General features: G+C 40.9%; 1 protein-coding gene across 3 annotated transcripts in view; it reads left to right on the top strand.

Annotated features, from left to right (window-relative positions):
- THSD4 (thrombospondin type 1 domain containing 4) overlaps positions 1–13,209 on the top strand; it is a 260,490-nt gene that overhangs the window by 193,631 nt on the left and 53,650 nt on the right. For all 3 annotated transcript variants that reach the window (XM_048317821.1, XM_048317822.1, XM_048317823.1), the window contains one exon: positions 8,652–8,856. In XM_048317821.1, coding sequence (XP_048173778.1) covers positions 8,652–8,856 — 205 coding nt within the window. The remainder of the gene's footprint in view (positions 1–8,651; positions 8,857–13,209) is intronic.

The raw sequence follows: 13,209 nt of genomic DNA, 5'->3' as shown, positions 1-13,209 counted from the left end.
GCGGGTGAAGCCTCTGTGGTATGGCGGGCGATGGTCCAAATACAAGTATGGGGAGGCCTGGCAGATTGATTACATCACACTGCCTCAAACCTGCCAAGGCAAGCGCTATGTGCTCACAATGGTAGAAGCCACCACTGGGTGGCTGGAGACCTACCCTGTGCCTCATGCTACTGCCCGGAACACCATCCTGGGCCTGGAAAAGCAAGTCCTTTGGAGGCATGGCACCCCTGAGAGAATCGAGTCTGACAATGGGACTCATTTCAAGAACAGCCTTATAAACACCTGGGCTAGAGAACATGGCATAAAGTGGGTGTACCACATCCCTTACCATGCACCAGCAGCTGGGAAGGTTGAGCGGTGTAATGGACTGCTTAAAACCACCTTGAAGGCACTGGGTGGGGGGACTTTCAAAAACTGGGAGATGCATTTAGCAAGAGCCACCTGGTTAGTTAACACTCGAGGTTCCACCAGCCGAGCAGGCCCTGCCCAATCCGAACCCCTACAAACAACAGATGGAGATAAGGTTCCAGTGGTGCACATGAGAGGTATGCTTGGAAAAACTGTTTGGGTAAAGTCTGCCTTGAGCAAAGACAAACCCATCCGTGGGGTTGTTTTTGCTCAGGGACCAGGTTGCACCTGGTGGGTGATGCAAAAGGATGGAGAGACCCGATGCTTACCTCAAGAGGACCTTGTTTTAGGGTGAACTACCCATGGCTCTGCACTTGTATCAATATCAGCATGTATATTTGTATATAATTTGGGTAATGCATAGATTTATATGGTTAAAAAAAAAAAGTTAAGTTTCATGTAACATGTTAGTATGGAAAAAAATTCGGGGTGGATAATGTTGGGGTTTTAGTTTAGTCTTAGGTTTTCCTGTTAAAGGAATTTTCTCCCATATGCATGTTGCTAGGGGACAAATAGCTGTACTTAAGAAAGACAAAAAGGGGAGTGGGACGGGCCTGGCTACTCCTTTGTCTACACCTGGGTGTGGGGACAGTTCGCTCTGAGCGTCCGGAGAGAGAAGCTGCAGAGAAAGGAGCTGCTGCTGCTTTCTTTTTGGCCGTTCTTTCTTCCTGCTGGAAGCAACGCCGGGACCCCAAAAGCCGCTTTTCCCTGCCCTGCTGGAGACCGAGCTGTGGCTGTCCTGCTCCGCTGCTGCTTCGAGCTTTCGCTACGCTGTAGCCCTGCTCGCCCTGCCTGCCTGGGCCTCCGTGGTTTTTTCCCATCTGGATACATCTCGCCTGCCACCCGGGATTTGCGTCCGTCCCTGCCGTTTCAGCCTGCTGTTCCTGAGAGCCCGGGATCGGCTGCCCAGCGGTTTGTGAAGCCTTTGTTCCATCCCTTCCCGGGATCCCAGGGCACCAGAGCCGCGGGTTTCCCGAGCTCGCTCCGGAGCGCCCCCTGCAGCCGCGGGGGAACCATCGCACCTGCCCTGCTCACCGGGAGCCGCCAGCGCCCCTGCCGGCTGCGAGCGGAACTGCACCCGAGGGGAAATAGCCTGACAGCCGAGAAGGCTGGCACTGGGTTTGTGATTGCTGTTACTGCCATAGTTGTTGTTGTTTTGTTTGACTGGTTATATACATATATATATATATAGTAAAGAACTGTTATTCCTATTTCCCACATCTTCGCCTAAAGGCTCTTGATTTCAAAATATAATAACTTGGAGGGAAAAGGGGTTATATCTGCCACTTCAAGGGGGGCCTCTGCCTTCCTTAGCAGACACCTGTCTTTCAAAACCGAGACACACATCTTCTGCTCTTGTGGTCTTCTTCCTCTTGGATTTGCACATTTCCTTCCCCTACAGCATTGATGTACAGCCAGAAATCCAGATGCCTGAATATTAAATGGACTTTGTACTTAACTCATGTCACAGGGCTAGGGTGCACTGCCTCCCTTCCTAAATTCTGGTCAACAGGAGTATGTAAAACTCCAGAATTTTTAGATTCCATGTTTTGCAGGGCATTTGCAAAACACTCCTCCCCTGTCCCCAGCTATACGTTTTGAGGGCTATTATTTTCTATAGGACAGGCATAACTTTAGTATTTCAGTACTGCAAGCTCAAATAGAGCTTTGCAAGAATAAAACTAAAAAGTAGAAAACCTGAACCTGTAAGTTTGAAAGACTTCTTTGCAAGTATTTGCAAGTATGCAATTACAGCTGCATACAGTGAGAAGAGAAAGCATTTGTTTTTGTGTAAATACATAAATTGTGTTTATTTGGGTGAACCACCCCATGCTGCTTAAATGGGTATTAATTAGGGTGATACTGTGTAGCTGTTCAGCATCGAGGATGGAGAAAATAGTGTTGAGGCTTCCACACAGGCTGTGCCATTGGAGTTGTCACCTGCACTGTGGAGTGGCTGCTCTGCCACTTCTGATTTTTCAGAAGAAACAGATTGTATTTTTGCATCATTCAAATAGAAAAATGGACTGGCATCTTTTCCATCTCCTGTTCCTAAAGGGCAGGACAAAAACAGCATCAAAGAGGTCACCATGCCATAGAACTTCTCTTGAAACCATTAAATACTTGCCGTGGAAGCAGTGATTCATTGCTGTGTGGGAGACGTGAGTGCTCAGGAGGCTGTTCTGAACATCAGTCATAACTGAAACTATTTGTGTTCTTCACTCTCTTCCTCCGGTTGGCTTCAAATGTTATTACTGTTTGTTTATGCTCTTTATGACATTCGTGAACCAGAAAATAATAATGGTAGGTATTGTAAAAGCTCAGGAAAGAATTAAAATGCAGAATTTTGGGGTCAGCAGGGAGTCAGTGTGTGGTGTTGGGGAAACAGCTCTAACTTTGGTTAGGTTATATCGGGTTTTACACTTGTTCTCTGAAGTACCACTGTTTTGAAAGGAATTGTGGAAACCTTTCATTTAGTCCTGAAATGGGCATGGTACTACTTGCCAACAATTACACTGAAATATGATCAGGGTGGTGCTGACATGCATTGGCTTTAGCCACTTAGATAAGAGGTATTTAAAAAGACATAGAGTTAACATCAACTACATGAATTGTATTATTTTGTTTAACTGTTTCTTGTCATTGCCAACAAGGTCAGTTTAGGCTAGATTTGGAGAATGATTTCATGAATTTTCAGACTGCACTGTTACTGAATTCAGTACATCTGTATATCCAAGCCCTGTGTATTTTTGAAGGCTTTAGCCTTATCATCCACATCATAAATAAGCACTTTGTATACAAATTCTAGGAAAGAAGATACCCTTCTTAAAGAACTGTATTGTGTGGAGTTGGTATCTGACCTTAGATATTGAAATGATTTTCTGCTTTTCTAGAGTTGTATAAATAGAAGCATAGAGTTTGCTTACTCTTGCTGAATCTGGGATATCAAGTAATCTGGCATATTTGCAGTGGATCAGTATATACAAGCAGATGTGAGTGCTTTGTTAATATGTGATTTAGGAGTATTTATTTCAGTTTAGATTTAGTCTGCTTTTGGACTAGAGTACCTTTACCATCCTTGCAGTTTTAAATTGTCTAAAGTGAAAAAGCAATTAGAGCATTTTAGAGGTGCATATATTATTTGAACCTGTTGTACCTCTTGAGCATTAAAACTTTCAGCGTATGGAGCTTCTAGCTGCAAATTTAATGTTCAGATAACAAAAAATAATAGTCAAACTTTCAATCTGAGATACCTTTGGTGGTTTTTTTCTACCCCAGTATTTCCATTCTTAGTGAATATGAGCAATATGATTAGCTTGAAAGTACAGAAACTCAAAACTGAAGCCCCAGGACACTGGATGTGCTTGTGAGTGGTCTAGCAGCAGGTATGTATGGGAACACCCTGGCCCAGGATCCAGGCATGGTGGAACTACTCTCCTTGTGTAGGGTCATGTGCCCGTGGTTGGATTCAGTGCCCAGAGGCTCCTGGGCGTAGGTAAGACAGATTCCTCCTAACCCAGGCAGAAATGAGAGCTGCTGATTGAACTGTACGGGATCAAATGGGGACACGCCCACCAGCCCTGCACTCACCTTCTAGGCGTGTTTGCCAATGGAATGTACATACTAGGATAAAGCATCTTCATCTTCTTCACTCGTAAATGCTTCTAACACAGCCACTTCAAAACACTTGAGTAAACTCCTTTAATAAGCTCTCTGTAGAGTAGGGTCTCAATGCTGAATATCTCTCCTGACTTTGATAGGTGACAGCCAGCAGTGGTCTGTTTGTATTTCAGGTCTTTGTTGCTGCAGCATTGCTGGAGGTTTAGGTAGATTTCATAGACCTTACACTGGGTTTGTGTATGGGAGAGCTACAAGTCCCATTTATGGTATCTTTCCTTAAAACAACAGGTGAGAAGTTGTTTTCCTATTTGGCAGAGGTGTCAGTGTTAGATGCATACTTTAGATTGTTTAATCCTTTTTTATTAGCTGTTACTAGTTGATATCTCTAAGACCATCTTTTCACATGATTACTTTTCCTGGATGGCTTCACTTGTTCCATTGTAACAAGAATAAAACCTTTTTTCTCTCAGGTAATTTTCTAGCCAGTAGGAAACTATTGAATAGCTTAGTGAAAGAGTCTTTATTTGTCTTCATGTGAGTAGCTTTTTTTCACTAAACTGGTGCATATTTACATGCTATAAATGTAATTTGAATTCTTCAGGCTATCAAAAATGAATAGCTTGCTTCTTCTTGCTGTCTGAAACTTATCTGGCTAAGTGAAGTTCAGCATAAAGCACAAATACGTAATGAAACCAGCTATTGTGCAGGTAAGAAAGTCTGCGATTAATTAAGTGGACTACATCTGGATGTGACCACAATCTAATTGTGAGGGGCTGTAAATAGCATCAAAGATTTGCGAGCGTTAGGTCTGTGGACAGCAGGAAATATTTGAAAGCTAAAGCAGGATCAAATGTTTGGGTAAAAATTATGGTTATAGCTAACCACAAATCAAGTGAGAGCCATTAGAATGTTGTTTGTTATCCTGTGGTTGAATGTAAATTCTCAACATTGCTCCTTTGATTTGTAGAGCAAATGAGGGTTAGGCTGCAACCTTGAAGACATGTGAGACACTGAAGTGAGACAAGCGGGCTCTGCTGGCTTTGTTGTGCTCTGCCTTTGGAGGTTTTCTGAAGGTACCTCTTGCTCGAGTATAGCCATGGCTTCTCACTGTGTTGAGTTGGTTTCCACTGAAGAACATCCACCACTGAACCTTGCACTGATGTCTGTACAGTGAAGTGCTTCAAACACAGGCTGTGTGCTGGCATTCACCTTCTGTTCTCTTGAAATGGCACGTGCTGGCTATTACCCTCTAGCAGTCATAACATCTTCACTAGTGTCTTATTTAATATTCTTCACAGACAGAGAGCAATCAAGGGAATTATGTTTATCTAACTGTAGGAGTTAAATCTCTTAAGATCATATATGAAAGTCAAAGATTTTAACAGTGGCCAGAGAAAGGTAGTAGTATTATGCTCAGCTTCTTCACACATTGGGGAGAGAGCCATCCAGCCAATCTCTAGGCAGACTCTTAGACTTTGGAGGGAAAAACCAGAAAAACTAGTGTCCTTCCTAGTGGAGAGGAGAGAGATTTATCAAAGGCAAGAAACAAAAGTTGGGGTGAAAATATCACAAACTGACTGACTGGGAAAGGACTCTAAGTCCACTAATGCAAACTGTAATTCCAAAAGATGAGGAGCCAGAGCTTTCAGATGCCAAAGCAATGTGTGCTTCCTTGTTCCTAATCTGCTGTACCTCCTGCCTGGAGGCAAAGGATTACATGAGCAGCATGTCTGTGAGTTGCCTGCTTACCTGATTGTCAGCTTTCCCAGTCTGAATTTCTCCAGTGTGGCTTTAACAATACTGAGGGAGACTCTGAAGGCCTTGTTAAAATCAAGGCACAGAACATCCCTTCCTCTCCATTCATGTGCTGAACTTGTCATTGAAAATAGCTTGTTCAGGCACAGCTTGACCTTGGTATATCCATGATGGTTGATCCCAGTCTTCTTTTTCGTTTTTTTTTTGTCCTTCCTATGTTTGGAAATAACTTCCATGAGGATTGGCTCTGCAGTCTTTCTGAGGGCTGTTAGGGTGACCACCCTGCAACCGAGCCTCAGGTTATCCTTGCCCTTAATGAAGATAGATGTGGCACTTGCATTTTAGGCATCACCCCCAATCACCGTGGTCCCAAAGATTTGTGTACATAAAATTTTCTCAGGTGCTTCCTGACTTGGTCTTTCTCATTTCCACGGACTCAGTGGGAGTGATTTAGTTTTACACAAAAATTCACGTGAATGGGGAGAAAAACCCCCATACTTCTGTTTGACACACTTAAATCCAAAAGTCTTTTAATTTTGTTAGTAAATTTTGCATTGTGAAGACTGTGGAATTGATATAATTCGGCCCTGTGAAATCCATAAAGAGGCTGACTTCTGTGACTTGGCAAAATTCCAGTTGATGTCAACTTTGAAGTCAATGAGGGTTTCTTTGGAGGAGAGACATCAGGATTTGGATTAAAATATTTATTTATGATTGATAAATGAAGTCCACCTGGTCACCAGACAAGGAGACCATATGATGCAAGAAGAAACAGTTTGAGATTTCTTTTTCATTTCAGTTTAGTAGAACAATTTTATTTCATTCCAAAGCAAAATAAATCCTTGGATTGACTGATAAATTTTAAAGAATGTATTACTAGTAGCAACGTAGCAGTTGTTACTCATGTGGTAAAGGCTAATTTGAAAAGAAGTGCTATATAAACTTTGTGTTTAGGGGTAAGAAATTAAATTTTTTATTGTTTTGCAGAGACCTACATTTTGATTTCACAAGGATTTTAAGTGCCACCTTGTGGACATCATTATTCTTATTATGTATCTCATTATGGGACACAGTGGTGAAGTAGAATAATAAAATTTAGTTTTAAAATCTGTGACAGAAATTAGTTATGTTTTCTTTGAGGATTGGGAGGTTTTGATTGATTTTCCGGTATTGCTATTGATGTGCCGAAGTTGAAGAACACACTACTGCTGGCTTCAATGACTGTAAATAAAGCCAAACTTTAGTTGTCTTACTGTGAAGTCCTACTACTTTATGATTTTTGTAGTTTCTTGCTGGAATTCCTTTGTTGATCACTCTCACATCTTTCTCCTGAGTAAGCCATCAATGGAATACCATAGGAGTGAAGCCCCAGATGTCTCGTATTCCAAGAAGCTCACTATGTTGTAACCCCCAGTGTCCTTGTGTAAAAGTGGCTGGATAAAATGGTTCATGCAATGTCATGAAGTAGCCTATGTAATTTTTGGGGGGTGTGTGGGTTGCAGGGGTTTCTTTCTTGTACATCCTGGTGCTTGGTAGATCAGCTGTGCCGTGTTTTTAAAGGGTTTAGGGGAATGTCTTGTCTCCAGTGCATAAGTACAATGATGCCTGTTAACAGCAAGCCCTGAGTTGGGCATTTCTATGCTTTTCACAAATAAAACCAAATTTTATTCTGAGGAATACAGAGTTCCAAATTATATGCAGCTGATTTTCTGCTCGTTAATAACTTAAAGGTATTGTCATGAGATTCAAGGTATGTTAAATATCTGCTGCTTATCTTAAAGCCGTCTCCTAAGGATCTGAAGCTTCCTCACTAGCCAAGTCAAATTCAAGCCTGTACTCCAGAAGGAAATCGAGTGTGGTTTGTCTGTATGCTGCTTAGCTGCCAGCCAGTCACAAATTCCTACTTATCTCCTGGCTATACTTAGGCCATAACCAGTATCAAAATTCCGGGACATCAAATCTCTTCCTTGGCTTGCTGTTGAAATGTTTTCTATGTTGTTACGAAATAGAAGCTGATTTATCTCACATAAGTTGTTCTTTAAACTGTTAGAAGAAATGGACAGCAGTGTTGTTTTTGCAAAAACACAGTTATATCCCTGGTCATCCAGGATTCCATTTGCATCTCAGCTTAGGGAGGCTGTTTAAGGATTGTACAAATCAAGATCAGGTTGGCCGTGGCTAGGAGCAACCTGGTCTAGTGGAAGGTGTCCCTGCCCATGGCAGAGGGGCTGGAACTGGATCATCTTCAAGGTACCCTTCCAACCCAATGATTCTAGGAAATTATTTTGTTTTAAACTATCCTGTCCAGGTATGTGTTACTGAGTGGTTTGAAGATTTTCTACTCGATGAACAGGTGGATTTCTTCTATAAGTGTCTAGATGCAGTATAAAGATTTCTCAGACACCTCTTTTGGTGAGAATATGCTGAGTACTCAGTTTTAGAGGAAATTAGGACTGGACTATAGATTAAGTAGTTCTGCTCTTGTAAAAAGCCTGTTTTGGATCATCAAAAAATCATAGCTGTCCACCTCTTTTCTGAGCAGCAGCTGTGTGAACTATGTGGTTCAGAGGTTCTTTTCTTTCACCTGAGGAGTGTGCAATCAGCACAATCAATTACTACTGCTCGTGGTGTGTTCTTGGGTTTTGGCTGGCAGGATGTAAAAACCTGTTGGCTAACTCAAAAACACTGAGTCTGCGAATGCTTTGGTTTTTATTGCCTTTTTCCATACAGAAGACATTGCTGAAATGCTAATTCACAAAATCCTTTCAGGATTGATTATTCTGTGAAAGTGATACTATTCTCAGTTGTTATGTCCAAAGGCTGCAGTTTTAAGATCTTGGAAAAAGAAATCTTACTTTATTTTGCAGAGCATTGGCTGTGACGACTATCTGGGTTCTGACAAGGTGATTGACAAGTGTGGAATATGTGGAGGGGACAACACTGCTTGCAAGGTTGTGTCTGGAGTTTTCAAACACACGCTAACAAATCTTGGCTACCACAAGATAGTGGAAATTCCTGAAGGAGCTACTAAAATCAACATTACTGAGATGTCAAAGAGCAACAACTATTTGGGTAAGTTGCATCTCAGTGAACGAAGAATGCTTTGTGTGCTAGTGCAACGGGGTGGAGGTTATGCCAGGAAAGGTCTTCTGAGCAGGGTGAAATCGATGTCAAGAAGAAGAGAGGAAAGAGAAAAAATCATTAAACAGGTGTTTTGATCAGAGCTAACTGGCTGTTTATAATTCTAGATTGATTTTGCATGATGAACACTGTAGACCTGTTACTATCTATTTCCCTGTCTGACTTGGCTTTAGTGTCTCCTATTAGTTGGTTCCACTGTGATGTTTCCCTTTCCCACATCATTAACCTCCTCTGATCAGTCAAAAATCCAGCCAAGCGGATACTTGTTAATCTAAAAGACTGCTTGAGGAGAAAAGAACATCTTCTGATTGCCAAAAAGTTTCAGTTCTTTTAAAGTGAAAGTATATCAAAATTTTATTAAGATAATTTGATATTGAAGACGTATTCACGGAATCCAAGGTCATTTTTACAGTTGTTTATTCTGAAGCAGGTCCTTAATTCAAAACCATGGATGATCTTGGAATATTTATAGTAACACAACATCTTAAGGTATACTTCTAGCTATGTATAGTGGGTTGCAAATTAGGGAATATGTGGAATTTATACCAGATCTACGCCAGTCTTGAGTGCATTTCTGAACTGTGGCATTCCCCACTGTAACCTGTCGTGTTCCCAGGTTACAAAGCCCTTAGTTTGTCTACATTTTGTGCATGTTTTGTAGGCAATTCTTAAGAGTGGACTGGAGAGAGAAGAGTTAGTTATGATTTACAAAACCTGCCTCTCACCTTTCTCTTCACCTGTTAGACCATCCTTAGATTGGAGCTACCTGAGGCTATCCTTGCTAGCTTGGTGTGGTTATTGCTAGAGCTATGTAGCTGTACTGGAAGTTCCAAACCACAGTCCTCTTGTTGGACAGCTGCTTTATCTCCCTTCTGGTGGGTAAAGCCTCTCAGCTGCTGCTCAGGTACAGGAAAGGAAGGTGCTCATTGTGGAATTGCTTCTACCCTCTTTCTACTTTCTTCCCCTTAATTCCTGCTGGAGCTGCAATGAGTTCTACAGAAACATTGCCTGTAGACAGGAGTTTTTATGGGGAACAGTCTGAACTGGGAAAGCGAGTTCCATAATTTTACCAAAAAGTTACCTCAAAATTGAACAAATAAACTACCCATAGTCCGAGAAAGCCAAATGTTCTGGACCTCTTGTCTGGGTGGTCTTCTCAGTTCTAATTTGTCCTGGTTTCACCCAAAGGAGGTTTTTGATACATTATATACCAATATTCACCAGCATTCATTTTTTCATGAGAACTGTTTGTATAGCATCTGTCAACACAAACTTAATTGATGATGAACTAAACCAATAATTCTGTCTAAAGAATTTCCATGGATACTTGTACATTTGGTAGAAAATGGGTGAGAATGTAGTTTACTTGGCAGTACAGTGAAAGTAGTCACATTACTAATATATAAAATCATGGAGTTGAATGTAATTTTTCTGTCAGATTTATGTGCCAGCACCTGAAAACAGCTGGCAGAAAAATTCCCTTGAGTATATTAAAAGTACTGAGCCACTTGAACATTTTTGTGATGGGCAGGACAGAAAGAGAGTAACATTTTTGATTAAAAATAACCAGGCTGTTGGCATGTATGGGAAAGTGACAGAGTTTTTCTTTCCCAAGCTACTCCTTAACTCCTTATCCCCTGAGCTCTTGGTTTATGCTATCATCTTTTCTTTCTTTCTTTCTTTCTTTCTTTTTTTTATCCATTTCATATGTTTTACTTTCAACTGCTGGTATGGATTTAGTCTGCTAAATGTGCCAGCTCCCTCCCATGTTAGGAATTCTTGAGGATGTAATTCCAGCCTAGAAGGACTCCAAGCCACTCCGCTCACATTGTTACACAATAAACTTGGTTTATTGAGGCAGGTGAGTTACACCAGGACAGAAAAGAACATGTTCAAGCAGATCAGAAAGCTGAAACTAAGAGAAAGGTTTATCAAACAACTTACTGGACAAGTGGAATGGTAAATGTGAGGATGGTGTTTTGGCATATTGGTGGTCACAGACTTCTCACTGATAAAATAGAATTTAGAATTTAGACGTTTTTATAGTGCACATAACACTGGTGGAGCTGGGAAGCTTGAAAACCCAGATCTGCCGTTTACTGTAATGTTAATATTAATATATTAATGGTAATAAGCAGAAGTCTCGAACTTTAAAAATAATAATAAAAAAAATTAAAATTATGCTTATGCTGCAGCAGCAATGAGAAAAATAACCCAGCAGCCATTCCTTTAAGGATATAGTTGAGTGCTTTGCAAAACTGAATTTTCAATACCCTGTTCTGTCATAATCCAATTGTAGCAATCAGAGCTGCTTGCAAGCAACATTCTTTTTTTTTCAAGGACTGTAAGTTGATTGCTTTTGGTTTTCCTTTGACTTTGTACATTTTACAGTTTCTTCAATGCAAAATCGGAAGTCAGCTCAAGGTCACTAAGTTTTTTTTTGGGGGGGGAGATGACAGCAGACGTTCCTAGGAATCAGTTATCTTGCTTTTCTCTGTTTAGGAGATTGTCTTGAGTTCCACATGGTTTCATTAAGCAGTTTTCATCAAGCTCCACACTTTCATGAAAAGTACTAAGCAAGTGAGCAATCAGGAAGGTTTTCACAAGGAGGTATTTCTTTAAGATCAGGAGGTGCTGGTTAAAAGCAGGCAAGAATATGAGTTTCAAACTCAGCTAAAAGTCGTCCAAACATTTGAAAGCTTCTCCATAATGCTTTTGTGAACTGTTTTGTTGTAGTCTATTGCTCATTTTTGTGACGTCTGTAACCCTCATAAAAAACACAGTTCTAATGTTTCTGCTGAATATGATTCAGCTTGCTGAGGTTTGCTCATTTTGAGGACTGCAGTTTTGGTTTTTGCACACAAGCTGGGGTGATTTCAGAATTAAATTTTTTAATTCTTGCCATTCAAAACCAATAAACTTCCGTTAAAAAGAGAAAGCATGACAGTGGTATATAAAACTTGAAAGTGTTTCTGGAATCTTACCTGGGTAGTCAGAATATGCAGATTAAAGATGGGCTGTTTGGTTGTTCAGCTGGTTGTTCATGGGACTTCGTAATTAACTTTCACAAAATCCCAGTTTGGAATGAATTGAATTTCATACAGCACAAATGTAGTATTTTCTTCTCCCCCACCCAAGAGTTCCAATTCCTTTTAGGCTTTTCATTTCTTGTACATCTTTATTGTAGGAAGAGTGTCTATGTGATGAAGGAAAATATTTTAGCAGTCAAATTGAGAATGGGCTGCAACATTAACTACTGTTTCTCAGTGAGCCAAAACGGACTAACTCTAATAGAGCCAAAAGGTGTATCTGAAATTCCCCAGGAAACATCTCATGCTGGTTTTCTAGTGTGTGTTTGTTGGGAAAGAAAGCAGTTCAGTTTTGGAGTGGTATATAATAGCTATTCATAACTATTAATGATACATTCATCAGTCTGTATATTTACTCTAGTATTTTTTTACAGTTAAGAGCAAAAGCTATGTATTACCAACTCTGTAAAGTGTAGAGAAGGCTAGAGGCTGTACGGCCCTGAGCTGTGTCAGAATGACTTCTCAAAGTAGTTTTCAGCAGTATTTTCTTACTGGCTCATGTGTAACAGAACCTTTTGGTAACAGAACTGCTGACCTTGGACAGACCTTCCCATTGGCAAAGCCCTCCTGTCACATGCTAGTCTTGTACAGCAAAGAGACAAGGACATACTTTTTATCCCACTGGTAATCATCAGCTGGGCAGTTCTCATACACTGACATGGGAAACTTGCCACTGAATTAAGTAGGACCATGATACCTTCAGTGGGACCAGTATGTTACAGCACTTGTGCTGCAAAACATGTGGGCTGGAGTATGAATACTTCTGCATCTTTGGGCTTGGGATTTGAGATAATGGCAAAATTTAAAGCCAAATAACACAAATCTGAAGTGATTATTTGGAAGGTGCTTTTTTTGCATGTTGTGTCTTGAGAACCTAATTGAAAGAAGCTGGTTGCTACCCATATCCATAGCCTCAACAGCAGTGCAGTCTGTTAGGAACGAGGTGTCAGTAGTTCAAATTAAAATTTAGCTTAATACGGGATTGAAAGATACAGTGCTTGAAAATGTGTTAGTTTCGAAATACACTGTATAATGAACTTTAATTGCGATAGTCTGGTAATGTTTGTAACTCAAGGAACAGTTTGTTTCTGGGGCAGTTGTCCAAGTGTGGAGTCACGTGGGTTTGGGATTCAGTCCAGGAGAAGGTACGAGACACGCTGCCTGCCATCACTGACTTTAGGGGATTCTGAGGTGT

Source organism: Corvus hawaiiensis, chromosome 13 (assembly GCF_020740725.1).
Source record: "Corvus hawaiiensis isolate bCorHaw1 chromosome 13, bCorHaw1.pri.cur, whole genome shotgun sequence".
NCBI lineage: Eukaryota > Metazoa > Chordata > Aves > Passeriformes > Corvidae > Corvus > Corvus hawaiiensis.
The sequence above is the reverse complement of the archived record's forward strand: the minus strand, read 5'-3'. Positions and strand labels throughout refer to the sequence as shown.